This window comes from Trachemys scripta, chromosome 2 (genome assembly GCF_013100865.1).
Source record: "Trachemys scripta elegans isolate TJP31775 chromosome 2, CAS_Tse_1.0, whole genome shotgun sequence".
NCBI classification, from domain to species: Eukaryota; Metazoa; Chordata; order Testudines; family Emydidae; genus Trachemys; species Trachemys scripta.
The window spans coordinates 13303213-13330615 of record NC_048299.1 but is presented as its reverse complement, the minus strand read 5'-3'; the positions used below and the strand labels follow the sequence as shown (position 1 = coordinate 13330615).

The 27403-nt window shown below is 46.1% G+C and overlaps 1 protein-coding gene across 1 annotated transcript in view; it reads right to left on the bottom strand.

Moving 5' to 3' along the window:
- The window catches only part of LOC117872004 (sodium channel protein type 5 subunit alpha-like), a 99875-nt gene that overhangs the window by 23610 nt on the left and 48862 nt on the right, over positions 1 to 27403 (bottom strand). The window contains exons 16-18 of the mRNA XM_034759935.1: positions 20039 to 20185; positions 14178 to 14301; positions 5897 to 6051 (exon numbers count right to left, since the gene is read on the bottom strand). Coding sequence (XP_034615826.1) covers positions 5897 to 6051; positions 14178 to 14301; positions 20039 to 20185 — 426 coding nt within the window. The remainder of the gene's footprint in view (positions 1 to 5896; positions 6052 to 14177; positions 14302 to 20038; positions 20186 to 27403) is intronic.

Genomic DNA, 27403 nt, shown 5'->3' with positions numbered 1-27403 from the left:
AACAAGTCATGAAAATTAAGAGTTGAATGGAAGGAGGTTTGATCAGAGGAGCAGAGAGTCCTGCTGGAATAGTCATGGATTCTGGTACTTGTTGAGGCTGCAAGAGGTCCAGATGTCATTTCCACAAAGTACCATCACATAGTTTAACCATGAAGGAAAAAGGTCTCATGCATTTCACAAGTTCCCCAAGTATCCATTTCACTCAACAACTGTAGTTGTAAGTCCACATTACATTTCCTATTTGAAAAGATCAATGACGAACCTCACGTCATCAATCACTTTGCATGGAATTTGATTACACATAAGGCAACATCAGGACATAGCAGGTCCCAAAAGATACCCAATGATTGCTTCAAAAAACAGTTGCAGCTGACTGCAAGGTAGTAGCACATGGTGTGCTCCTGCAGACAAACAAGAAATTGTCCAATTTCTGCTGATGACTCAAAATAAACTTGCTTAAGTGTTCGTACAAAGTGTTCCACTAGTCCATTTTTAGCAAGGTGGTATGGAGCAGAACGTATGTGTTGAATTCCATTTGATGCTAGGAACCTCTGAAATTCTTCTGAACAGAATAGAAGTCCATTGTCACTCAGCAACTGTAACAGTAGACAAGATTGACTAAACAAGGCATGAAGATGTCCAATGGTCTTGATAACTGTGTTAGAAGTCATTCTGAAAACTGGCCATTTCAAATGGGTGTCAACTATGACCATATATATATAATGTTCTAATGGTCCAGCAAAGTCCACATGAACATGTGTCCTCCAAGGAATCTGAGGCCAGAACCAAGGGTGTAAATATGCTGGGCCAGGATCATGCTGAATTTGGTGACATGTAGTACAGCACTTCACCTTCCTCTCAATGTCTTCATCTACCCCTGGCCACCAGACAGACCTCCAGACTATAGCCTTCATCCATACAGTGCCAAAATGACCATCATGAAGAGCTTCTAAAACATGAGACTGAACTGATTCTGGAAGGATAACTCAGATTCCCCATAAGATGCAACCTTGATCCACAGATAATTCAGGCTGACACGACCCAAATTGTGTAAACTGGGGATTCATAAGATCCAACGCTGTATCTTGTAGTACCATTCTCTTCACAAGAGAAAGCACATCATCCTTAACAGTTTCTTTGTGCTACTGACAGGCAATCTATCCCTCACATTTGAGATAAAACACTCCGTCTGAAGTGTCTTTGGATTGACAGGAGCTTGGGCATGACAGATATGACAGCCCATCATCATTGCCATGCCAAGTCCCTTTATATAACTGAATAGTATAGAAATCAGCTGCAAGTAGTAACACACATTGTTGCAGATGAACAGCAGCTAATGATGGAGCCACTTTTCAGTCCAAAAATTGAAAATAATGGGTGGTCATCTGTTAGCAAGGTAAAATGTCTACCATACAGACAGGTATGGAACATCCAAATTCTGATGATAATGCTGAGAGCTTCTTGCTCTGTTTGTACAAAGTTCTTAAGGGTGGTGAGTGTTTGTGAAACAAAGGCAATTGGTTTCTTTCTGTTGTCAGCAAAAATATGGAAAAGAACACCATTCACTCCATATGGTGAAGCATAAGAAGCCAATTGCAATGGTAATGAGGCATCAAAGTGAGAACTTCAACTGATCCCAACAGTTTCTTTGCCTCCTTAAATGTACACACACATTCTTTAGTCCATTTCCATTTGTTGTTTGTAACAGTTCCTGCAAAGATGCAAATACTGTCACCAGTTTAGGCAGAAATTTACAGTAGTTATTAAGCAGTCCTAAGAATGAATGCAACTGTGACGTTCTCTGGCGGTAGTGCTTGAAGAATTGCCTTCTCTCTCTTTGGCAATTTCCTTTAGCCCATCACATCAATTCCATGCCGAAGGTATTCAACTGAAGGTTTGAAAAAAAAGCTCATCTTTGTCTTGACATACTCTCACTCCATTGTCTTCCAAATGTTGCAAGACAGCATCCAAATTTTGAAGATGATCTTGCTTTGCTGTTCCTTTCCTGTAACAAGGATGTTGTCCAAATAGCACTGATTTCCATTCAGTCCCTTCAGAATTTTATCCATGGCCTTCTAGAACTGGTATCACATTAGCATCTTCCCTAACGGCAACTGATAGCAAAATAAGCTATGATATAAGCTGGGTGTATTAGTTGATCACAGGATGACTATAAGCTGTCAATGTGATGTGGCTGTGAAAAAGGCTAATGCAGTCCTAGGATGCATCAGGAGAGGTATTTCCAGTAGAGGCAGGGAAGTGTTAGTACCATTATAGAAGGCACTGGTGAGACCACATCTGGAATACTGTGTGCAATTCTGGTCTCCCATGTTTAAGAAAGATTAATTCAAACTGGAACAGGTGCAGAAAAGGGCTACTAGGATGATCTAAGAAATGGAAAACCTACCCTATAAGAGGACACTCAAAGAGCTTGGCTTGAAGGGAGATAAGATTGCTCTCTCTAAATACATATCAGAGATGGAGAGGAGTTATTTAAGTTAAGCACCAATGTAGACACAAAAACAAATGGATACAAACTGGCCATCAACAAGTTTAGGCTTGAAATTAGATGAAAGTTTCTAACCATTGAGCAGTGAAGTTCAGGAACAGCCTTCCAAGGGGAGCAGTGTGGAGGCAAAAAATCTAACTGGCTTCAAGATTGAGCTTGGTAAGTTTAGGGATGGTATGGTATGATGGGACTGTCTACAATGGCATGTGGCAAAAATCCCCAATTGCCAGAGATGGGGCACGAGATAGGGAGGGCTCTTAGTTACTACAGAGAATTCTTTTCCAGGTATATGCCTGGTGAGTCTTTCCCACATGCTCAGGGTCTAACTGATTGCCATATGAGGGGTTGGGAAGGAATTTTCCCCTAGGTCAGATTGGCAAAGACTGGGTATTTTTTGCCTTCCTCTGAGGCATGAGGCAGAGGTCAACTGCAGGTTTAAACTTGTGTAAATGGTGGATTCTCTGTAACTTGAATTTTTTAAACCATAATTTGAGGACTTCAGTAACTCAGCCACAGGATAGTGGGTGGGTGAGGGTCAGTGGCCTGCAATGTGCAGGAGGTCGGACTAGATGATCACGACAGTCCCTTCTGACCTTAAAGTCTATCCATCTATGAATCTATTTGTAGGTATGCATTAAACAAATCCAATTTGCTGAAACACTGTCTTCCACTAAGAGTAGCAAACAAATCTTTGGCACAAGGAAGTAGATACTGATCTGCACATAAAACTGGATTCACTATCACTTTGAAATCTCTGCAAATTCGAATGGAGCCATCGTTCTTGATCACTGATTCAATGGGTAGCCCACTCACTGTGTGTAAAACGACTCCGATGTTCACTAGACGGTCCAAATGAACTTCCACCAGAGGCGTCAGAACATAAAGTGCAACTCTGAGTGTGCAATATTTCATCTGGCTGTTAGACTTACCAGTGAACTTCACTGACATGTTGCTTATCTGTCCAAATTCTTTTTCAAAAACTTTGGAGTGTCTGTCCAGTATTTCTTGAAGATTTTGAGATGCTTTTATGATCACCTTGATCTTGGTCCAATTCACCTTGAGCTTCTCAAGCCAAGTCCTGCCAAATAGTGATGGATACTTTACTTCAATCACATAAAAGGAGTATCTCTTAACTTTTCCCTGGTATAAAAGTCTTCAAAACTGGAGAGTTTTCTTCCAGAGGAACTTCTGAAAAAGTCGGGTGATGGCAGATGCAGAAATCAGTGCGACGGCAGCTCTGATGCCAAGCTCCATTCTTGTAGGAACTCCCTCAATCAACGGTGTGACCCAGATGACATCTCTTTCTTCAGCTTCCAATAACATATGAAGTGCTATGGTTTGGTCAGTGCCACTAGAGCTCTTGACTTTTTCCACATTATGAATTCCCAACTTCTATACTTTCTTAGGTTCAGTCTTCATACATGTGCTCTTGGATGGATGGTTACTCTGTGTTGTTGGATGTTGAACAGTGCAACAGGTAACCACAATGTTTCCTTTCTCCTGGCACTTTCTCCAAATGACCAGATATGCCCAGCAATCCTTTTTAGCACGTGCAGTTTGTGCACAATGGCCAAACAGAAATTACTTGCATTCTCATGGTCCTCTGTCTCACCAATTCATGAGATATACCTCTTGGTTCACACTAAATTCCAGAGAATCCTCTGTGGTTTCCATGGCAATAGCTACCTCAATAGCCTTCTTGAATATAACACTGATATACAGGTAGTCGGTAACTTCTTCTGGATCTAGTCGTGTAATCCAGAGACAAACTGGTGACACAAGGCATCACTTAATGTTTGTCCACACTGACAATGCTCTGAGCACTGTCTTTAGAGGAGCAACAAACTGTTTCACTGACTCTCCTCTTTCCTGATGTCTCTGATGGACCCGCTGTTATTCTGCTATTATTGATGGGTAGGAGAGAAATATTCCTGCATTGCTGCAGTAACTGCAGCATATGTGGCAGTTCCAGGCATAGCTGGATATAGTAGATCATGCAGCAGTCTGTATGCCTGAGGACCCATCTCTGTCAGCAAGGTTGAAACTCATTGTACATCTGGAATGGAATTGCAGGTCACAAATAGCTCAAAATGCTTGAAGTACACAACTCATGATTCACGGTTCTTTTCAAATTCACTAACATTGCCCAGAAGAGTTGCCATTTTACTTCTGTCCTGTTGAACTACACACCCTCCTGGATATCTGCTTTTCCACTGATTTTTTTTTTTTTTTTTTTTTTTTTTTTTTTAACCATGCGCTGTCTGTACTTGATCTCCCTTTGCTGGCTGTGTGCTTACACAGCAGAATCATTCCTTTGACAGTACTTGGGCTCCCTCTGACTGTATACCCTCAGTGCAGGTTAAGGCTGTCTCTGTCTTCTTGCATGAGGTCATCCAAGATGGCTGCTTCATCCTCACTGCTCTGTGTCTGGCAGCTCAGCAGCAACTGCAACTGCTTCCTTCTTTGTTCTGCCCTATTTGCCTACTTTCCCTGTTTTTCTGGCTGGCTGACACTGTCCCCGTGGGACAAAAGCTTCAGTCTGCTACCTTGTGCCTCAAAGTTAATTTTTTTCCTTTTTAAAATAATATTTAGTTACTTTTTCTCCATGGGCAGGCAGCAAGAGCACTGGACAGCCATGGGTTAGAAGCTCCCATGCTATATTTGGAACCAGCAGACAAGAAGATAGACTTAGGGATTGCTAATTTAAATACAGCTGACCACTTTATTGTTTTGGCAGAAAAACAGAAACTAACATAAAAGTGAGGCTCTGCAACTGATGCAGTGTGACCAAACCTTTTAAAGGTGCAGGGCATCCCAAGTCTAAGAAAGTGTAAGTCAAGAGGAAGACAAAGTTAATTAAATCTTCCAGCCCTTCAATATGTAAGTTACACAAACCTAGCTCCCTTTAGACTTATTTAATTTACACTAACTTACTAACTTGTAACTTTTACACACAGACACACTACACTTCTGTCCTGAGGAGTTTTATTTTCAGTAATTTTTAGGGGAGTATTTTTTCAGATGGATACAAAAATCTAGTTCAAAAGTAGATTCAGCTTCATGTTCCAAGAGAATTAGCACCAGGAAAGACTCTTTGGTCTTAATGATGAACATAAAAATGATAGTCTTTGTGTGTGAAATAACTGCCAGACAAAGCTTCAGAAAAACCAATATACAACCAGAATAGAAATCATCACAGCTTGTTAGAGTTGCTCATTCTGTCATTCAACTTGCTGTATTTTCCCATTATTATAAAAAATAAGTTAGCCCTTTACTAGGCCAGTTTTCTTCTTCTTCTCCCCCCCATCAGCTTTGAAAATACACCCTCTTTCCTGTGCTAAAAAATCATTTATAATTCAACCTGATATGAGAGTAAGTTAAATTTACCAGACTTCCACTGCTTAGCAGAATCATGAATATGATAAAGCTTTCGAACCAGTCGTGTTCAACAATTTTGTAGCATGTTTTCCTCAGGTTCCACCATGTTTTGCCTGGAAACTTTGTGGTATTCACTGAACAGCAAGGGGAATGTCGAATACAGCCTGAAAGAGGGACACATGGTAAATAACTGTACATGAACACCCAGGACTGCTGAAGAAATTTCTGGGTTCAGGGGAAAGTCCTTGATCACCTTAAACTTGTGTCTCTGCTGTTTCATCTCTCTGTCCATTTTCCTTTGAAAACAAACTACAAAAATATTTTTAAGCAATGAGGAATATCTTGCACCGTTTAGTGAGCTACCTTTCCGATCAACAGATATTGCTGAGAACACTGGCAACACCCTCAGAGTGATGATGTTCAGATTGACAAAACAAAGGCAACATAACATGACAAATTTCATAGCTTTGCCAGCATTTTCAACAGCACGGTTAGCACTGGAATATGGAAGGATAATGCAGTTGGCAGAAGGAGTTATTGCACCATAAAAATTAAAGATAAAGACGAGCTGTTGGGTCATCTAGTCCACCTTCTTAACAGTGTATTATTGTTCCCTACATTCTAACTTCTAGTCATTTATTCATTCTAGATTCAAATGTACAAAGCAACTGGGTTTCCACCATACACCTTGAAAGAAGATATGGAAGTTACTTAACTGTAACTGGAGGTTTTTTGAGATATGTGGTCCCTATCTGTATTCCACATGTGGGTACTCATGAGCACAGTGCACCTGAGACTGGAAAATCTTGTGAGCAGAGTCTATTGGTCAACCCTTGCATCCTGGAGATTCTTGTGCTCAGTATCCAAAGTGTAAGGGGAGGTGCAGACTGACCACCTCTCCAGTTCCTTCTCTACTACAAATCCAGTCATGATCCAAAGCAGAATGGAACGAGGGCAGGTAGTGGAATACATATAGGGGCCACACCTCTCAAAGAACCTCCAGTTACAGGTAAGCAGTTTCCATTTCTTCTTTGAGTGCTGGTCCCTACATGCATTCTATATGCTTGCTTCTGCATGCCTTACCCTTGTGGTTGGGAGGTTTAGGCAGGCCTAAGTCTTTAGGATTCGAGCACAAGGTTTCATCTGATTTGGAAGGAGTCAGGGAGGGATCCCTTCTTTTGGAAACAGATTTGGAAGTGTATCTGGTCCTGTGTTTTAAGTGTACCCCTTCTCTCATGAAAGGGCCAACACAATGGGTCCTTTGACTTAGTAGATTTGACCTCTGTTCTGGAGCTCATGCTCAGAGAGGTGCTGCACTAAGTCTTCCCAGCCTGGATCCTAGTGGGATCTCATGGCTTTCTCCATGAGATACTTCCTCAATTGAAGCTCTTGTCCCTCTCACGTTTGGGGAGGGAAGGAGCAGCAGATGCTGCAGTTGGTGGAGATATAAGCTTCCCCAAGGCAGGAAAGGCTGCACCCAGGATCACTACTGACTGAGAAGGAGCAGGGCAGGACACATGGTTTTTTAATCCCTGATCTCTGGGCATAGGCTTTCTTCCAAGTGGGGAGAACAGGGAAGGTTCTGAGATGGGGAAAAACTATGTGAGGACTGAGGCATGGCCAGTCAGGCCTAGAGGTTGGAGTCAGGGGCCCAGAATGAGAGCCGGGGGCTGGAGCTAGAGACAAGGTAAGGAGTCAAGGCAAGGGTCAAAGCCAGAGACCGTTACAGTTTCCAGTGTTTTACCCTACTTCTAGGGCAGATGTTAGTTTACATACTCTGGATGTTGGAAGGACATTAGCCTTTCACTTGGAAAGAACAAAATGAGGAGGTTACTCACCCTGTGCAGTAACTGACGTTCTTCGAGATGAGTGTCCCTGTGGGTGCTCCACTCTAGGTGTTGGTGCGTCCCTGCGCCTTCACTCGGAGACTTTTCGTAGCAGTACTCGTACTGGCCACACATGCGCAGAGGCTGCCCCCCCGCAGTGAGTCTAGGATAATAGTGCGCATGCGTAGCCAATCTCCTCAGTTCCTTCTCTACAACGGAGGCTACCCCAACTCCGAAGTAGAGGGGAGGAGGGTGGGTAGTGGAGCACCCACAGGGACACTCATCTCGAAGAACGTCAGTTACTGCACAGGGTGAGTAACCTCCTCTTCTTCTTCGAGAGATGTCCCTGTGGGTGCTCCACTCTAGGTGACTTAAAAGCCGTGTATCTTAAGGAGGTAGGGACTTCGGATCTGATAGGAACGCCGTTGATAGTACAGCCCTGCCCAAACATATATCAGATAGAGGGCCTTGAGTAAGGGCATAGTGTTTAACAAAAGTGTGCTCAGAGGACCAGGTAGCTGCTTTACAGATATCAGCCAGGGGAACTTTGCGTAAGAATGCTACAGAGGCAGCCATAGATCTAGTGGAGTGTGTTCTGATGCCGTCTGGAGGTGTAACTTTCTTCATCTGATAGCACAACCGGATGCACTGAGAAATCCAGTTCGAAAGTCTCTGGGTAGAAATAGGTGTACCTCTGGAACGCTCCGCGATGGAAACAAAAAGTCTGGAAGAATTTCTAAAAGGTTTGGTTCTATCCAAATAGAAGGACAAGGCCCTGCGTACATCTAGTGTATGCATTGAGGCTTCGAACGAGTTCGCATGTGGCTTCGGGAAAAAGGTTGGTAAGTGAATCGGCTCATTAATGTGGAACGAGGAGTGTACTTTAGGAAGAAAATTGGGGTGTAACCTGAGGGTAACCTTGTCTTTGAAAATTATCGTATATGGTGGGTCTGCCATAAGAGCTGCTATTTCTCCTGCCCGCCTGGCGGAGGTAATTGCCACTAAAAATGCTGTTTTCATCGAAAGGTGTAAAAGGGAACACGTGGCTAGGGGTTCAAATGGTTGTTGGGTTAGGCAAGAGAGAACTAGATGAAGGTCCCACAGGGTGGTGGGTGGTTTTATGTCTGGGTATAGGGTTTGGAGTCCCTTGAGGAAGCGCTTGGTGATAGGATGAGCAAATACGGAAGTACCCTCAATTTTGTCATGAAAAGTTGTAATAGCAGCTAAATGGACCCTGATGGAACTGGAAGAAAGGCCGGATTGCTTAAGGTCCAATAGGTAGTCAAGTATGAGCGGAAGAGGTGCTGACGTGGGACTAAGTTGTTTAGTTGAACACCAGTGTGTGAATCGTTTCCACTTACATAGATAGGTGGTGCGAGTAGATTGTGTTCTGCTATGCAGGAGCACTCTTTGAACTTGTTCAGAACAATCTAGTTCATTTTGGGAGAACCAAGGAACCATGCTTTGAGGTGGAGCATGGATAAGTTGGGGTGGAGAAAACGGCCGTGTTGTTGTGATAGGAGGTTCGGAATGAGAGGCAAGGGGATTGGTGGTCAAATGGACATTTTGGTGAGAAACGGAAACCAGGGCTGTCTGGGCCATGATGGGGCAATTAGGATCACTTTGGCTCCATCTGTTCGTATTTTTATCAGGACCCTGTTCAGAACCGGTATCGGGGGAAACGCATACAGTAAGTTTTGGTGCCATGGGATCATGAATGCGTCTCCCAGGGAATGTTTGCCTAGCCCTGCTCTGGAGCAAAAATTGGGACATTTCTTGTTTTTTGCAGTTGCAAAGAGGTCTATTACTGGGTAGCCCCAAATGCGGAATATGTCGCAAATGATGTGCTCGTTTAATTTCCATTCGTGATCCCACGGGAAACGTCTGCTTAGTTCGTCCGCTGTGGTATTCATCACTCCAGGAAGGTAGGCCGCTGATACCCGGATGTTGTTCGCAATGCACCAGTTCCAGAGTTTCATAGCCTCTGTGCACAGGGACTGGGATCGAGCTTCCCCCCTGCCTGTTCATGTAGAACATGCATGCAATATTGTCTGTCATTATGCGTACGTGTTGGTTCTTGATCAGTGGTAGGAATTGACGGCATGCATTGCGAATGGCTCGAAGTTCTAGGACATTTATATGGAGAGAGGTCTCGGTTGAAGACCAAAGCCCCTGGGCTGTGTGGTGAGACATGTGTGCACCCCATCCTGTCAGAGATGCATCAGTCGTCAGTATGAGGGATGGAGCCTGCTGAAGAAAGGGGACTCCAGAGCAGAGGTTGGAGTGAATTGTCCACCACTGTAGAGAATCTGTGACTCGGGCAGGTATGGAGAGAGTCTTGTTTAGAGGGTGCACATTCGGTCTGTACACCGTGGCCAACCACGCTTGGAAGCACCTCATATATAGACGTGCATTTTGAACGACGGAGGTGCACGAGGCCATGTGACCTAGTATTTGTAGACAGTCACCTGGGGACTGTTGCGAATCCTTGTGGCTAGTTGACTTATAGAATTGAAGCGAGCTGGTGGGAGAGATGCCAACCCCGTCCGGGAGTCGAGGTATGCCCCTATGAACTCCAGATGTTGGGTGGGGTATAATGTGGATTTGTTTTTGTTTACTTCAGGCCTAAAGATAGGAAACAATCAATGGTAAGCCGTATGGATCGGAGAGCTTCGTCGAACGTTGAAGCTTTGAGGAGGCAATCATCTAGGTAAGGAAATATTACGACCCCTTGTTTTCTGAGGTAGGCTGTAACTACGGCTAGGATCTTGGAAAAAACACGGGGGGCCGTGGACAGTCCGAAAGGGAGAACCCTGTATTGGAAATGTGTGGAGCCGAGAGTAAAGCATAGGAATCGTCTGTGGGACGGGTGTATAGTCACATGAAAATAGGCATCCTGTAGGTCGAGGGCTGAAAACCAGTCGCCCTGCTCCAGCGCTGGGATTATAGTGGTGAGAGTGACCATCTTGAACTTTTGCTTTTTGACAAATTTGTTGAGCCGCCTGAGGTCGAGGATTGGTCGCCATCCCCCATTTTTCTTCTCTGTTAAGAAATAATGGGAGTAAAAACCCTTCCCTCTGTGTCGTTCTGGCACAGTTTCTACTGCTCCCAGTTGAAGGAGATGCTGCACTTCTTGGAAGAGTAGTTGCTCGTGAGATGGGTCCCTGAAGAGGGACGGGGAGGGTGGGTGGGTGGGAGGGAGGGAGAGGAAGGGGATGGCGTATCCAATTGTAACTACCTCTATGACCCATTTGTCGGATGTAATTTTCTGCCATTGATGAGAGAATGGTCGTAGGCGGTGTCCAAAGATAGGTGTGCTGGCTGAAGTGGGAACGCTGTTTTCTAAACCCTCGACCAATGCTTCAAATCTGCCTATTAGTTGGAGGGGGTTGCAGCGCCCCTGTAGAATTAGGACGACGACGCTGGAATCTTGGTCTTTGGCGTCGTTGTTGCTGTTGTTGTTCCTGTGGTCTATAGGAGTGTTGTGAAAATGTGGGGTAGCGTGGTCGGTGATAAGGTTGATATCTATATTGTCGTCTTCTGGTCGCAGGTGGCTGGAGGCCTAGGGACCGGAGGGTTGCTCTTGCTCCTTCATCGAATGCAGCATGTCGTTTGTGGTGGAGGCAAAAAGTTTTTCCCCATCGAAGGGAAGATCTTCAATGGTGCTCTGGACCTCTCGAGGGAAGAAGGAGGAAGAGAGCCATGAACCTCGTCGCATGACCACTGCTGTGGCGGTCGACCTTGCTGCAGTGTTAGCTACATCGAGGGCCGCTTGGAGAGCGGTGCGTGATATGGTTTGTCCCTCGGAAACCAGAGCTGTGAATTGTTGTTTCTTCTGTTCTGGGATGTCATCAATAAAAACCATGAATTTATTATAGTTTTTGTGGTCATATTTTGCAAGGACTGTGGCATAATTAGCTATGCGAAATTGTAGCGTCGAGGATGCATATACTTTACGGCCGAAGAGGTCCAGGCGTTTACTGTCCTTGTTGGCTGGGGTGGAGCGGGCGTACTGTTGTTTGGCCCTCTGGTTTGCTGCGTCCACTACCAATGAGTTTGGCGCTGGATGGGTAAAAAGGAATTCAGAGCCCTTTGAAGGAATGAAGTACTTCCTGTCCGCTTGTTTACAGGTAGGTAGGCTAGTGGCTGGATTCTGCCAGATGGATTTAGCGGGTTCTAAAAGGGCTATGTTGATTGGTAATGCTACTCTAGAGGAAGAAGAGGGCTGCAAAATGTCTGTTAGTTCATGCCGTTGTTCAGTGACTTCCTCTAAGTTAATTTTCAAGTCACCTGCAGCTCTTTTAAAGAGGTCTTGGAATTTGGCATAGTCATCCGACGGGGTTGGAGGAAGGGGAAAGTAAGGCTTCCTCAAGCATTACGTCGGACTCTGCTGGAATAGGAGCAGGACTCAGTTGCTCCTGGGAGTGTGACGGTGCTGCCTGGTATCTTATGTCACTGGCAGGTCCGTCACGAGGCAGTGCTAAACCGGTGTTGCGCCTGGTCGAAGTGCCATAGCGCATGTGTTCTCGGGGGTACGATGCCCATGGTGCCCAACATTGCCAAGGTGGTGGGTAGGGCATAGGTGTTGCCATCCAAGGGTTCACTCCCCATGGGGCAGGATACTGAGGACAGGCTGAGGTAGTTTTTTTGTAACCCCTGTTGATCTGGGTCTGGGAGTCTTGAGAAGGAGAAAAAACTGCCTGTGGATCAGTTTCCTCCTCACTGGAGGAAGGTTGTTCTGATCCTGAGTCCAGCATTGGAGAAAAACAGGCATTTATCAGGGGAGACTGCAGAATAGGTGAGACCAATAGATCTGCTGTCTGAGTGAATTGAAAAGGTGAGGCTCCTGCATGAGGTGAAAGCTGCGGAGGAGGAAGTTGCCCTGAGGGAACATTCCTCTGAGCAGGGGTTTTTCCTTTGATCTCCCTGTCAGCCTGTGCTGCGATTGCCGGTGCCGTGGTAGGTGCCGGGGGAACAACATCAGCCCGCACAGGATCAGGCAAGGCTGGGAATGTCGGCACCGTGTTCGTCTCGGTGCCGAACGGTGCCATAAACGAGGCAGGCAACTGAAAGCCTGAAGCCTCGGCACCGGAGCTTCGCGCCGCCGCCGCAGCCTGAGGCGGCTTTCCTGCGGTGCCTGAGGAGCCCGGCTCTTCAAAAGTGCTGAGGCGAGGAAACACAGGCAGGGAAACTGTTGACCTGCCTGAGGCACTTTTGTGCCTCACCAACTTCTTTGCTGGAGAGGGCTGCCCCTTTTTTGTAGCTTTCTTCAGTTTTTTTGAAGCAGGGGGGCTGTGGCGGGCAGTAGAGCTGGAGTCGCTCCTGTGTCTGAAACTGACCCGATAGACTTCTGCAGGAGGAGCAGTTTCAGTTTAAGCTCCCTGTCCTTTCGTGCCCTGGAACTGAGTTTGGTACAGTGGGCACATTTTTGGGGAATGTGTGTTTCCTCCAGGCATTTTATACAATGAGAGTGGCCATCAGAGAGCGGAATAGCGTCCTTACACGTAGAGCAGCGCTTAAAGCCTGTGGAGCCAGGCATGGTAGAAGCGGCTGCAGCTGAGAGAAATTTATTTATTTATTTTTTTTTTAACAGATAAAAGAACTAATGAGCTACACTAACAAGAACTGACAACAAACTAACTACTAGAACAGGTAATAGTAACAAAGTGAGGGATTTCCTAACGAGTCTGCTGAGCTCCGTCTCAGGCCGGGGATGGTAGAGAAGGAACTGAGGAGATTGGCTACGCATGCGCACTATTATCCTAGACTCACTGCGGGGGGGGCAGCCTCTGCGCATGTGTGGCCAGTACGAGTACTGCTACGAAAAGTCTCCGAGTGAAGGCGCAGGGACGCACCAACACCTAGAGTGGAGCACCCACAGGGACATCTCTCGAAGAAGAACTTTTAGACCTTTTCCTAGACTTTTCATCTCCTTTACAGCTTGGATGAGGGGAACCCTTATCTCCACCCAAAGATTTTCAAAGAGGGTATTGGATTTTTTTTTTTTTTTTACTCATCTAATCTTTAATTTAACTTTTCCTCTAGCGACAACCACAATAATCTTGTTATGGATAGTTTTTGCTAGAAGGAGCCAGCTTTGAAAATTTAAAAATGCATTGAGCACAAATATTGGCATGAAATAAACTTGTAAAGCTAAAAGCTATACAGCAATTTAAAGTGGGCCTCCAGGCTTACCATCCTAGAGAAATTCAACCGAACACTAACAAGTTCTCTCTGCCTATTTCTCATATGTTTTCACTATTACTAAGATCTATGGATGAAAAGTGCTACACAAGTACTACGTAATTATGTATTATTAAAGTATTTTTAGCATTAAATACTCTGCAAATAGACAGAGTGCCTTGGTGTTGGGTGCATGAGTGTCTCAGCATTAGCTAGGAGAACAGGTTGCTGTGGGCTGTCCTCCTTACTTCCTAGTCATACTGAAATCAGCAGATACTTACCTTCTGGAAAACAGTTATCAGGTTTCTTTAAGTATTCAGCCAGCTCAGGGATCTGTTTCAGAAGCTCCTCAGGATTTGTCAGATCCACTGTGCTGCCTTCAGAACAGCTGATGTCATCAAGCTGCTACACAAGAAAAGACAATGCATCAATCCCTTAATGCAGTCATTGTGCTTTAAAATAAACTGAATAAGTACATTGATGAACAGTTGTAATTAAGGGAAATATTAAAAAAAATAAAACTTAGTTGGGTACAGTACTTATTAATAACATGGCAGTCCTGGAATGGCCTCCTGCTTTACAGTGTATGTGATCCCTGAAATATCTCCACATCAATTCAAACAGAAGTCAAAGTTATATTTAAAGGAACCAGATTAATCACTGTAGTAAAGCTCACAAATGGGAATGATTCCAATTTTTCTGCATTTAAGTACATGTGGTTTTCAAACATGGATAGGCTTTAAAACACTCTACTAGCTAGGGCTGAAAACAATTAAAACAGAGGACAAAACATGAAAAAAATAGAGAAGGCAAAACATGAAAATATAATTTCATCAAAGGACTACTTTGTAGAGCTCTAAAACTTTCTGTTCAGAATGAACCTATGAAATGCCCATGGCAGTTTACATGAAATAGAATATGTAATCATATCATGTATTCTTTACTGTGTGACAAAGTTCTGTCCTTGGCTCAGTGGGTCCTGTGTTTCCTGACAGATTTTGCTAACTTCAGAGGCTCACTGTGACCCTCCACATAGCCCTTCTCTCTCTCTCTAGAGAGAAGGGTCACAGTCTACTGAGCCATTTTCATCAGTAGCCAGCAAGGGAGGTGAAGAGAAACAACCCTCCCTGGCACAGTCTCTGTTGTCTCCCAGTATCAGTGATTAATCAGGGACGGGAGGGGAGAGCCCGGGCCCGCCCTCTACTCCGGGCTCAAGCCCAGAGACCCTAAAATTAGCAGCTATGGAAGCTGACTTTTTGGAAATAGGACATGTACAATTCCCTGGGCTACTTCCCCACAGCAGCCCCCACTCAATATCTTCTTCACAATTACTTCGGGGTCTCCTTCCTTGCACCTGATATGGATTCATACTACTTCATTCCTCCAACAGCACAGCTCCCTCCTATAGCTCCTGACACCCACACCACACTGACTAACTGGGAGGCTTTTAACTAGTTCCAGCCAGCCCTTGATTGGCTTCAGGTGTCCCAATCAATCTAGCTATCTCCACTGCCTTCTAGAAGGATCTTAATTGGCCCCAAGTGTCTTGATTAACCTGGAGCAACTGCCATTTGGTTACCATAGAATCATAGAATCATAGAATATCAGAGTTGGAAGGGACCTCAAGAGGTCATCTAGTCCAACCCCCTGCTCAAAGCAGGACCAATTCCCAGCTAAATCATCCCAGCCAGGGCTTTGTCAAGCCGGGCCTTAAAAACCTCCAAGGAAGGAGACTCCACCACCTCCCTAGGTAACGCATTCCAGTGTTTCACCACCCTCCTAGTGAAATAGTTTTTCCTGATATCCAACCTGGACCTCCCCCACTGCAACTTGAGACCATTGCTCCTTGTTCTGTCATCTGCCACCACTGAGAACAGCCGAGCTCCATCCTCTTTGGAACCCCCCTTCAGGTAGTTGAAGGCTGCTATCAAATCCCCTCTCATTCTTCTCTTCTGGAGACTAAACAATCCCAGTTCTCTCAGCCTCTCCTCATAAGTCATGTGCTCCAGACCCCTAATCATTTTTGTTGCCCTCCGCTGGACTCTTTCCAATTTTTCCACATCCTTCTTGTAGTGTGGGGCCCAAAACTGGACACAGTATTCCAGATGAGGCCTCACCAATGTCGAATAAAGGGGAACGATCACGTTCCTCGATCTGCTGGCAATGCCCCTACTTATACAGCCCAAAATGCCGTTAGCCTTCTTGGCAACAAGAGCACACTGTTGACTCATATCCAGCTTCTCGTCCACTGTGACCCCTAGGTCCTTTTCAGCAGAACTGCTACCTAGCCATTCGGTCCCTAGTCTGTAGCAGTGCATGGGATTCTTCCGTCCTAAGTGCAGGACTCTGCACTTGTCCTTGTTGAACCTCATCAGGTTTTTTTCTGCCCAATCCTCTAATTTGTCTAGGTCCCTCTGTATCCGATCCCTACCCTCTAGTGTATCTACCACGCCTCCTAGTTTAGTGTCATCTGCAAACTTGCTGAGAGTGCAGTCCACACCATCCTCCAGATCATTAATAAAGATATTAAACAAAACCGGCCCCAGGACCGACCCTTGGGGCACTCCACTTGAAACCGGCTGCCAACTAGACATGGAGCCATTGATCACTACCCGTTGAGCCCGACGATCTAGCCAGCTTTCTATCCACCTTACAGTCCATTCATCCAGCCCATACTTCTTTAACTTGGTGGCAAGAATACTGTGGGAGACCGTATCAAAAGCTTTGCTAAAGTCAAGAAATAACACATCCACTGCTTTCCCCTCATCCACAGAGCCAGTTATCTCATCATAGAAGGCAATTAGGTTAGTCAGGCACGACTTCCCCTTCGTGAATCCATGCTGACTGTTCCTGATCACTTTCCTCTCCTCTAAATGTTTCATAATTGATTCCTTGAGGACCTGCTCCATAATTTTTCCAGGGACTGAGGTGAGGCTGACTGGCCTGTAGTTCCCCGGATCCTCCTTCTTCCCTTTTTTAAAGATGGGCACTACATTAGCCTTTTTCCAGTCATCTGGGACCTCCCCCGATCGCCATGAGTTTTCAAAAATAATGGCTAATGGCTCTGCAATCTCACCCGCCAACTCCTTTAGCACCCTCGGATGCAGCGCATCCGGCCCCATGGACTTGTGCACGTCCAGTTTTTCTAAATAGTCCCGAACCACTTCTTTCTCCACAGAGGGCTGGTCACCTTCTCCCCATGCTGTACTGCCCAGTGCAGCAATCTGGGAGCTGACCTTGTGCGTGAAGACAGAGGCAAAAAAATCATTGAGTACATTAGCTTTTTCCACATCGTCGGTCACTAGGTTGCCTCCCTCATTCAGTAAGGGGCCCACACTTTCCTTGATTTTCTTCTTGTTGCTAACATACCTGAAGAAACCTTTCTTGTTACTCTTAACATCTCTTGCTAACTGCAACTCCAAGTGTGATTTGGCCTTCCTGATTTCACTCCTGCACGCCTGAGCAATATTTTTATACTCCTCCCTGGTCATTTGTCCAATCTTCCACTTCTTATAAGCCTCTTTTTTGCATTTAAGATCAGCAAGGATTTCACTGTTTAGCCAAGCTGGTCGCCTGCCATGGTACCAGGGATTTGTTTAGTCTGGTGGTAGCATACCTGTTCCTCACTACTTTACTGTAGCCATCTGGCCATCTGGCCTTGCCCCATCACAACTGGTATAGACTTCCATCCTATTTCAGTATATTTAGGATATCACACCACTAGAGATGTGTGAATAACTCATAACTAATAATTTATTCAATTATTTTTACTGTTTCCAAATTGTATATATTCATTGTTCAAAATTACTCTCCAAAATATTTCTGTGAATAATCATTGGACTTTAGTTTATTTGTGAGCAATTCATTTAAAATATTCTGTGTTTGAAATCTGAGCTGTTTTGATTGGTCTCACAGGCCATGGTATGTTTCCTTTCTCTGACCGAAGGAGCAATTTTCAAAGCAGAATACTCATGATTACATATACAGCATTCACTTGAAGTTCTTCCAATTCAAATAGAAAGAACACACTGGACACACCAGAATTTTCTGGGATAATCTTTTAACACCTTTTTATTTCAATAATTCAGATTTCAAGAAAAATACAGTAGGCAATGTTAATTTTATAGTGATCTTTTTGAATAAAATGATTTCACATTGTTTCAGTAACTCAGGACTATTTCTCTTCCTATTAATGTTTTATATCAATATTTAGAAATACAGCATTGTGCCATTTCCATTCACTGAAATCCACTTTATCCTTCACCAGTGAGACAGAATACTTCAAGCTAAATACAATGAATGCAGCTAAATTTATTAGTGATGTTATGATGCAATTGTGAACACCTATGTGGCTAAGATATCTGGGGACTCTCATAACACAACTGGAATTGCAGCTAGCAAGGGATGCGAAGGGTAACAAAGGGTTTCTACAGGTATGTTAGCAACAAGAAGGTGGTCAGGGAAAGTGTGGGACCTTTACTAAATGAGGGAGGCAACCTAGTGACAGATGATATGGAAAAAGCTGAAGTACTCAATGCTTTTTTTGCCTTGGTCTTCACAGACAACATCAGCTCCCAGACTGCTGCACTGGGCAGCATGGTATGGGGAGGAGGTGAGCAGCCCTCAATGGTGAAAGAACAGGTTAAGGACCATTCAGAAAAGCTGGACAGGCACAAGTGCATGGGGCCAGATACAATGCATCCGAGAGTGCAGATGAGTTGGCTGATGTGATTGCAGAGCCATTGGCCATTATATCTGAAAACTCGTGGTGATTGGGGGAGGTCTTGGACGATTGGAAAAAGGCAAATATAGTGCCCATCTTTAAAAAAGGGAAGAAGGAGAATCCAGGGAACTACAGACCGGTCAGCCTCACCTCAGTCCCCAGAAAAATCATGGAACAGATCCTCAAGAAATCCATTTTGAAGCACTTGGAGGAGAGGAAGGTGATCAGGAACAGTCAACATGGATTCACCAAGGGCAAGTCATGCCTGACAAACCTGATTGCCTTCTATGATGAGAAGGCTCTGTGGATATGGGGAAAGCAGTGGACATGACATACCTTGACTTTAGCAAAGCTTTTGATATGGTCTCCCACAGTATTCTTGCCAGCAACTTAAAGAAGTATGGATTGGGTTAATGGACTATAAAGTGGATAGAAAGCTGGCTAGATCTTCGGGCTCAATAGGTAGTGATCAATGGCTTGGTCTAGTTGGTAGCAGGTATCAAGCGGAGTGCCCCATGGGTTGGTTCTGGGGCCAATTTTGTTCAACATCTTCATTAATGATCTGGATGATACAATGGATTGCACCCTCAGCAAGTTTGTGGATGACACTAAGATGGAGGGAGAGGTTGATACGCTGGAGGATATGGATAGGGTCCAGAGTGACCTAGACAAATTGGAGGACTGTGCCAAAAAAAATCTGAGGTTCAACCAGGACAACTGCAGAGTCCTGCACTTGTGAGCCCAAATCTGGAGTACTGCATCCAGTTTTGGGCCCCCCACTACAGAAAGGATGTGGACAAATTGGAGAGAGTCCAGCAGAGGGCAACGAAAATGATTAGGAGACTGGGGCACATAACTTATAAGGAGAGGCTGAAGGACCTGGGCTTATTTAGTCTGCAGAAAAGAAGAGTGAGGGGGGATTTGATAGCAGCTTTCAACTATCTGAAGAGGGGGGAGGGGTTCCAAAGAGGATGGATCTAGGCTTCTTCTCAGTGATGGCAGATGACAGAACAAGGAGCAATGGTCTCAAGTGGCAGTGGGGGAGGTCTAGGTTGGATAGTAGGAAAATCTATTTCACTAGGAAGGAAGTGGTGGAATCTCCATCCTTAGAGGTTTTTAAGGCCTGGCTTGACAAAGCCCTGGCAGGGATGATTTAGTTGGGGTTGGTCCTGCTTTGAGCAGGGGATTGGACTAGATGACCTCCTGAGGTCTCTTCCAACTCTAATCTTCTATGATTCTATGACTAGTAAATTAGAGAGTTCTTGTGCATTAACACAAAATAGGGTAATAAATACAAAATTTAAAGTACAAATTTATTTCTTGATTAATGATTTTTATAGGATTCTGAAAAAATGAAACCGATATAAAAGAAATCAACTAATGTTGATGATTCCATGTCAGATATGAACACAGTGTTACCTCTTTTTGTAGTAGAGATGATGATCCAGCCTTCAACTGTTTATCTATGTTAAACTCACTTAAGTCTTTAGAGGAAATCTCAGATCCTTTACACCAAGCTCCCGGTCTTTTACATTGCTCTCCCCTCTGTCTCAGGTGGTTTTCCTGCTGAAGATAATTTGAGATGTGTTTATTTTATTTTCTCTCTTCTTTTTGGTGGCAGAAGGATGGCACACATAATTTTAAAGTAGAACTTTCCAAATGGAACACAAAGCACCTTAAACTGCTCATTTTCAGTATCTCTATTTTTACAGAAAGAAACAAAGGGGGGGGAAGTTTTCATCGGTGACCTAAAATAAATTATGGAACCCACAGTTTAGCCAGGCCTGATCCAAAGCATACTGATGTCAATGGGAATCTTTGCATCTGGACTTAGTGAGGAACTCAGTATAAATACGTAGCAGCCTTCAGGACCAGAAGGGGAACATTTTAGAGTCTTAGGCCTGGTCTACACTACGAGTTTAGGTCGAATTTAGCAGCGTTACCTCGATTTAACCCTGCACCCGTCCACACGAAGAAGCCCTTTTTTTCGACTTAAAGGGCTCTTAAAATCGATTTCTTTACTCCACCCCCGACGAGAGGATTAGCGCTGAAATCGAATTTGGGGTAGTGTGGACGCAATTCGACAGTATTGGCCTCTGGGAGCTATCCCAGAGTGCTCCATTGTGACCGCTCTGGACAGTGCTCTCAATTCAGATGCACTGGCCAAGTATACAGGAAAAGTCCCGTGAACTTTTGAATTTCATTTCCTGTTTGGCCAGTGTGGCGAGCTGATCAGCAGAGATGACCATGCAGAGCTCATCAGCAGAGGTGACCATGGAATCCCAGAATCGCAAAAGAGCTACAGCATGGACCGAACGGGAGGTATGGGATCTGATCGTTGTATGGGGAGATGAATCAGTGCTAGCTGAACTCCGTTCCAGTAAATGAAATGCCAAAACATTTGAAAAAATCTCCAAGGGCATGAAGGACAGAGGCTATAACAGGGACTTGCAGCAGCGCTGCGTGAAAATTAAGGAGCTCAGGCAAGCCTACCAAAAAACCAGAGAAGCAAATGGCCGGTCTGGGTCACAGCCCCAAACATGCCGCTTCTATGATGAGCTGAATGCCATTCTAGGCGGTTCAGCCACCAGTACCCCAACCCTGTGCTTTGACTCCATCAATGGAGTAGGATGCAACATGGAAGCGGGTTTTGGGGATGAGGAAGATGATGAGGAGGAGGTTGAAGATTGCTCACAGCAAGGAAGCGGAGAAACTGGTTTCCCCAACAGCCAGGATCTGTTTCTTACCCTGGACCTGGAGCCAGTAACCCCCAAACCCACCCAAGGCGGGCTCCCGGACCCTGAAGGTGGCGAAGGGTGAGTGTACCTTTGTAAATATTAGACATGGTTTAAAAGCAAGCATGTTTAATGATTAATTTGCCCTGGCATTCGCGGCCAGTACAGCTACTGGAAAAGTCTGTTAACGTGTTTGGGGATGGAGCAGAAATCCTCCAGGGACATCTCCATAAAGCTCTCCTGAATGTACTCCCAAAGCCTTTGCAAAAGGTTTCTGGGGAGGGCAGCCTTATTCCGTCCTCCATGGTAGGACAATTTACCACGCCAGGCCAGTAGCATGTAGTCGGAATCATTGCAGAACAAAGCATTGCAGCGTATGGTCCCAGTGTTTGCTGGCATTCAAACAACATCCGTTGTTTATCTCTCTGTGTTATCCTCAGGAGAGTGATATCATTCATGTTGAAATAGGGTGGTTTTATTAAGCCGACATTCAGAGGTGCCTCTTCCTGCTGGGCTGTTTGCCTGTGGCTGAACAGAAATGTTCCCCGCTGTTAGCCCCGCGGTGGGGGGAGGGGTGAAGCCATCATCCCAGAGAATTGGGTGTGTGTGTGAGGTTAGTTGGGTTTGTGCTGCACGTTAACCCGGAAACCGCAGCCCCTCCTTTTAAATTGCCAACCCATTTTAAATGGCCAACCCAACGGCCGCTTGGTATGGGAAATGAGGGCGCTGCTGTTTGAAACCATTCCCACATGTTATGAAGGTTAAAGAAGCCAAAAGACTGTGGCTTACCATGGCTGCCTGCAAGCCGAGTTCAGTTGCGCGGCCCTGCGTGAGTGATCTCTCACACCAAACTGGCAGGCCCTCCCTCAGTAAGAGGCAAAATGCGACCTTGTAATGAAAACACGTGTGCTATGTAATGTTAACAGCAAGGTTTACCGTGAAAGAGTGTACCTATTGTTCTATAAACTATAAACCCATTGTTCTTTTTAACTACCCCTCTCCCTTTTTTTTCCTCCACCAGCTGCATATGTTTCTCCTTCCCAGAGGCTAGTGAAGATTAGAAGGCGAAAAAAACGCACTCGGGATGAAATGTTCTCTGAGCTCATGCTGTCCTCCCACACTGACAGAGCACAGCAGAATGCGTGGAGGCAGACAATGTCAGAGTGCAGGAAAGCACAATATGAACGTGAGGAGAGGTGGCGGGCTGAAGAGAGTAAGTGGTGGGCTGAAGATGATAGCTGGGGTCAGCTTGCTGATAGAAGGCAGAAGTCAATGCTCAGGCTGCTGGAGGATCAAACTCATATGCTCCAGTGTATGGTTGAGCTGCAGGAAAGGCAGCAGGAGCACAGACTGCCGCTACAGTCCCTGTGTAACCAACAGCCTTCCTCCCCAAGTTCCATAGCCTCCTCACCCAGACGCCCAAGAACGCGGTGGGAGGGCCTCTGGCCACCCAGCCACTCCACCCCAGAGGATTGCCCAAGCAACAGAAGGCTGGCATTCAATAATTTTTAAAGTTTTTAAGTTTTAAAGTGCAGTGTGGCCTTGTCCTTCCCTCCTCCCCCACCCCACCTGGTGCTTCCCTCCTCTCTCACCCCTCCCAGGCTACCTTGGCAGTTATCCCCCTATTTGTGTGATGAATTAATAAAGAATGCATGAATGTGAAGCAACAATGACTTTATTGCCTCTGCAAGCGGTGATCGAAGGGGGGAGGGGAGGGTGGTTAGCTTACAGGGAAGTAGAGTGAACCAAGGGGGTGGGGTTCATCAAGGAGAAACAAAACATAACTTTCACACCGTAGCCCGGCCAGTCATGAAACTGGTTTTCAAAGCTTCTCTAATGCGCACTGCGCTCTCCTGTACTCTTCTAACCGCCCTGGTGTCTGGCTGCGTGTAATCAGCAGCCAGGCGATTTGCCTCAACCTCCCACCCCGCCATAAATGTCTCCCCCTTACTCTCACAGATATTGTGGCGCGCACAGCAAGCAGTAATACCAATGGTTTTGCTGAGGTCTATCCGAGTCAGTAAACTGCGCCACCCCACTTTTAAACGTCCAAATGCACGTTCTACCACCATTCTGCATTTGCTCAGCCTATAGTTGAACAGCTCCTGACTACTATCCAGGCTGCCTGTGTATGGCTTCATGAGCCATGGCATTAAGGGACAGGCTGGGTCCCCAAGGATAACTATAGGCATTTCAACATACCCAACGGTTATTTTCTGATCTGGAAAGAAAGTCCCTTCCTGCAGCTTTTCAAACAGACCAGAGTTCTTGAAGATGCGAGCGTCATGTACCTTTCCCGGCCATCCCACGTTGTTGTTGGTGAAACATCCCTTGTGATCCACCAGTGCTTGCAGCACCATTGAAAAGTACTCCTTTCGGTTTATGTACTCGCTGGCTTGGTGCTCCGGTGCCAAGATAGGGATATGGGTTCCGTCTATTGCCCCACCACAGTTAGGGAATCCCATTGTAGCAAAGCCATCCACTATGGCCTGCACATTTCCCAGAGTCACTACCCTTGATATCAGCAGCTCTTTTATTGCGTTGGCTACTTGGATCACAGCAGTCCCCACAGTAGATTTGCCCACTTCAAATTGATGCCCGACTGACTAGTAGCTGTCTGGCGTTGCAAGCTTCCACAGGGCTATCGCCACTCGCTTCTCAACTGTGAGGGCTGCTCTCATCTTGGTATTCTGGCGCTTCAGGGCAGGGGAAAGCAAGTCACAAAGTTCCATGAAAGTGCCCTTACGCATGTAAAAGTTTCGCAGCCATTGGGAATCATCCCTGACCTGCAGCACCATGCGGTCGGTCCCACCAGTCTGTGCTTGTTTCCCGGGCCCAGAATCGGCGTTCCACGGCATGAACCTGCTCCATTAACACCATGATGTGCACATTGCTGGGGCCCATACTTTGTGAGAAGTCTATGTCCATGTCCTCATCACTCTCGTCACTGCGCTACCATCGCTTCCTCGCCTGGTTTTGCTTTTGCAGGTTCTGGTTCTGCATATACTGCAGGATAATGCGCATGGTGTTTACAGTGCTCATAATTGCTGTGGTGATCTCGGCGGGCTCCATGATCCCAGTGCTATAGCGTCTGCACTGAAAAAAGGTGCGAAACGATTGTTTGCCGTTGCTCTGACGGAGGGAGGGGCAACTGACGACATGGCTTACAGGGAATTAAAATCAACAAAGAGGGTGGTTTTGCATCAAGAAGAAACACAAACAACTGTCACACAGAATGGCCCCCTCAAGGATTGAACTCAAAACCCTGGGTTTAGCAGGCCGTTGATTTCACGGAGGGAAGGAGGGAGGGAGCAAATGAATATAAAACAAATCGGGTCTATTTCATGTTTTGATCCACTCCATCTATCTTTTACATCTTACACTGGCAGCAGACGGTGCAGTACGACTGCTAGCCCTCGTCATCTCCTGGGTGCTCGGCAGAAGATGCTGCATTATGATTGCTAGCCATCGTCATCTCCTGGCTGCTCGCCAGAAGACGGTGCAGTACGACTGCTGGCAGGACTAAGTCTCCAGGAGATGAAACTTAAAAAGGGAATGACCTGGCTGAGTCACTCCCATGTCTGCCCAGGCGCCCCTGACTGACCTCACCGAGGTCGGCTAAAAGAGCACTGTAGCGGGGTGGACACCCGCTCCTGCCCTGAAGGGCTTGAAACCAGCCCTGAAAGAGGGCTGCAGCTCTAAAAGCTGGGCTGATTGGGGAAGCGGCTGCAGCCGGGCCACACCCCAACCAGGCCACAGCTGGCCTGTATATAAAGGCTGGGAGCCAGGAGCTCAGAGGTCTCTCTCTGCATTCAGAGAGAGAAGGGCCTGGCTGCAGGGAGCTAGAGACAGGGTACCTGAGTGGAGCAGGGCTGGGGACAGGCTGAGGAGCTGGGGAGCTCCAGCCTGGAAAGCCCCATCCTGGAAAGCCCCAGGCTGCAGCCTAGCAGAAGGCCAAGGGGTACTAGGGGTTGCAGAGGGCAGCCCAGGGGTAGGCCAAGGCAGCAGGTCCAAACCCAACCTTGCCAGTGGTGAGTAGGCTGATACTGCAGACTGCCCCAGGGTGTGGGGCTAGACAATGACTGGCAGTAGCCTTATACTGAGATTAGGTGGGAATAGTGGGTGGGGGTTCCCTGGGGAGGGGAGGCCCTAAGACTGAGGGGTTACTGCTAGGGGGCAGCATCCCAGATAAAAGGGCACTGGGGTCCAGGGAGGGACACGGGGGCCAAAGGATAGGTGGATCACTGCAGAGAGCGCTCCAGGATGCTGGAAGAGCTAATTCCCAGAAGAGACCAGCAGGAGGTGCCGCTGGGTGAGTCCGCTCCTCTACAAGCACCCAGGAGTATGACGACGACGGCTACCAGTCGTAATGCACCATCTGCTGCCAAAAGGCAATGAGCTGCTGCTGTGTAGCAATGCAGTCCCACGTCTGACAGCACCCAGGAGACGTATGGTGATGGTGAGCTGAGCGGCCTCCATGCTTGCCGTGGTATGGCATCTGCACAGGTAACCCAGGAAAAAAGGCACAAAACGATTGTCTGCCGTTGCTTTCACTGAGGGAGGGGGAGCCTGATGACATGTACCCAGAACCACCTGCGACACTATTTTTGCCCCATCAGGCATTGGGATCTCAACCCAGAATTCCAATGGGCGGCAGAGACTGCGGGATAGCTACCCACAGTGCGACACTCCAGAAGTCGATGCTAGCCTTGATACTGTGGACGCAGTCCGCCGACTTAATGCACTTAGAGCATTTTGTGTGGGCACACACACAATCGACTGTATAAAAACAATTTCTAAAAAAACGACTTCTATAAAAAAAGTTGGTGTATCACAACATTCCATCAATTACAGTAACCTTGATGGCCTCCACAGCACTAAAGTCTGCAGGCATTGCGGACCATGCATAGCTCTAGTAGATTGATATGATGAGTCTCGGCAAGAAACCATTTGCCTTGAACCATATGCTGATGCATGTGGGTGCCCCAGCCTAGCAGCGAAGCATCAATCATGATTACTATTAATGGGGGTTCCTGTTAGAATGGGATGCCCATGCAAACGTTTTCTGGTGTTGTCCACCAGCGTAGAGTCCAAGATATGGGGTGGTACTGTCAGACGCTTGTGTAGGCTGTGCTTGCTGGGTATGTATACTGAGCTCAACCAGCCCTGTAGGCAGCACATATGTAGTCTTGCGTGTTGTATCACAAATGTTATGGCTGCCATGTGTCCTAGCAATTGCTGGACAGTACAAGCCGGTATTTGGGTGCTGAATTGTACCTCAGAGATAAGGTTTGTCAGAGTTGTGAATCTGTTCAGGGGCAGAAATGCCTTGGCTTCTATGGCATCGAGATGTGCCCCAACGAAGTCCAGTTGTTGGACAGGGATTAGAGTGGATTTTCATTCATTTATCTGTAGCCCTAGATCCCTGAATTGTGCAATCATCATCTGGACTGAGTCCAGTGCTTCTTGTTAAATTGGGCCTTTGAAAAGGCAATCGTCCTGGTAAGGGAAAATCATTATTCCCGGTTTGCATAGATGTGCCGCTACTACTGCTAGGTTTTTGGAGAAAACTCTTGGAAGTGTTTGTGTTCTACTATGAAACACAGGAATTTCCTGTGAGAAGGGTATATGGTAATATTAAAATAAGCATCTTGGAGGTCGAGGGCTGAAAACCAGTCCCCCTTTTGCAGTACTGGAAGCATCGTGCCCAGTGTCACCATCTTGAACTTTTGAGTGTGTATAACCTTGTTGAGTTTTCTGAGATCCAAGATAGGTCTCCATCCCCCATTCTTCTTCTGTGTCAAGAAGTAGTGGGAGTAGAACCCTTTCCCCCTGTATTGTAAAGGCACTCGTTCCACAGCACCTAGTTGTAGAAGATGATCAACTTCTTGTCATAACAGGTGCTCGTGAGAAGGGTCCCTGAAGAGGGATGGAGAGGGGAGGTAGTCGGGAGGTAAAGGGGATGGTATACCCTGATTGTACAATCTTTAACACCAATTGGTCTGTGGTTATTGATGCCCAGATGTGGTAGAATGGGTGAAGGCAGTGA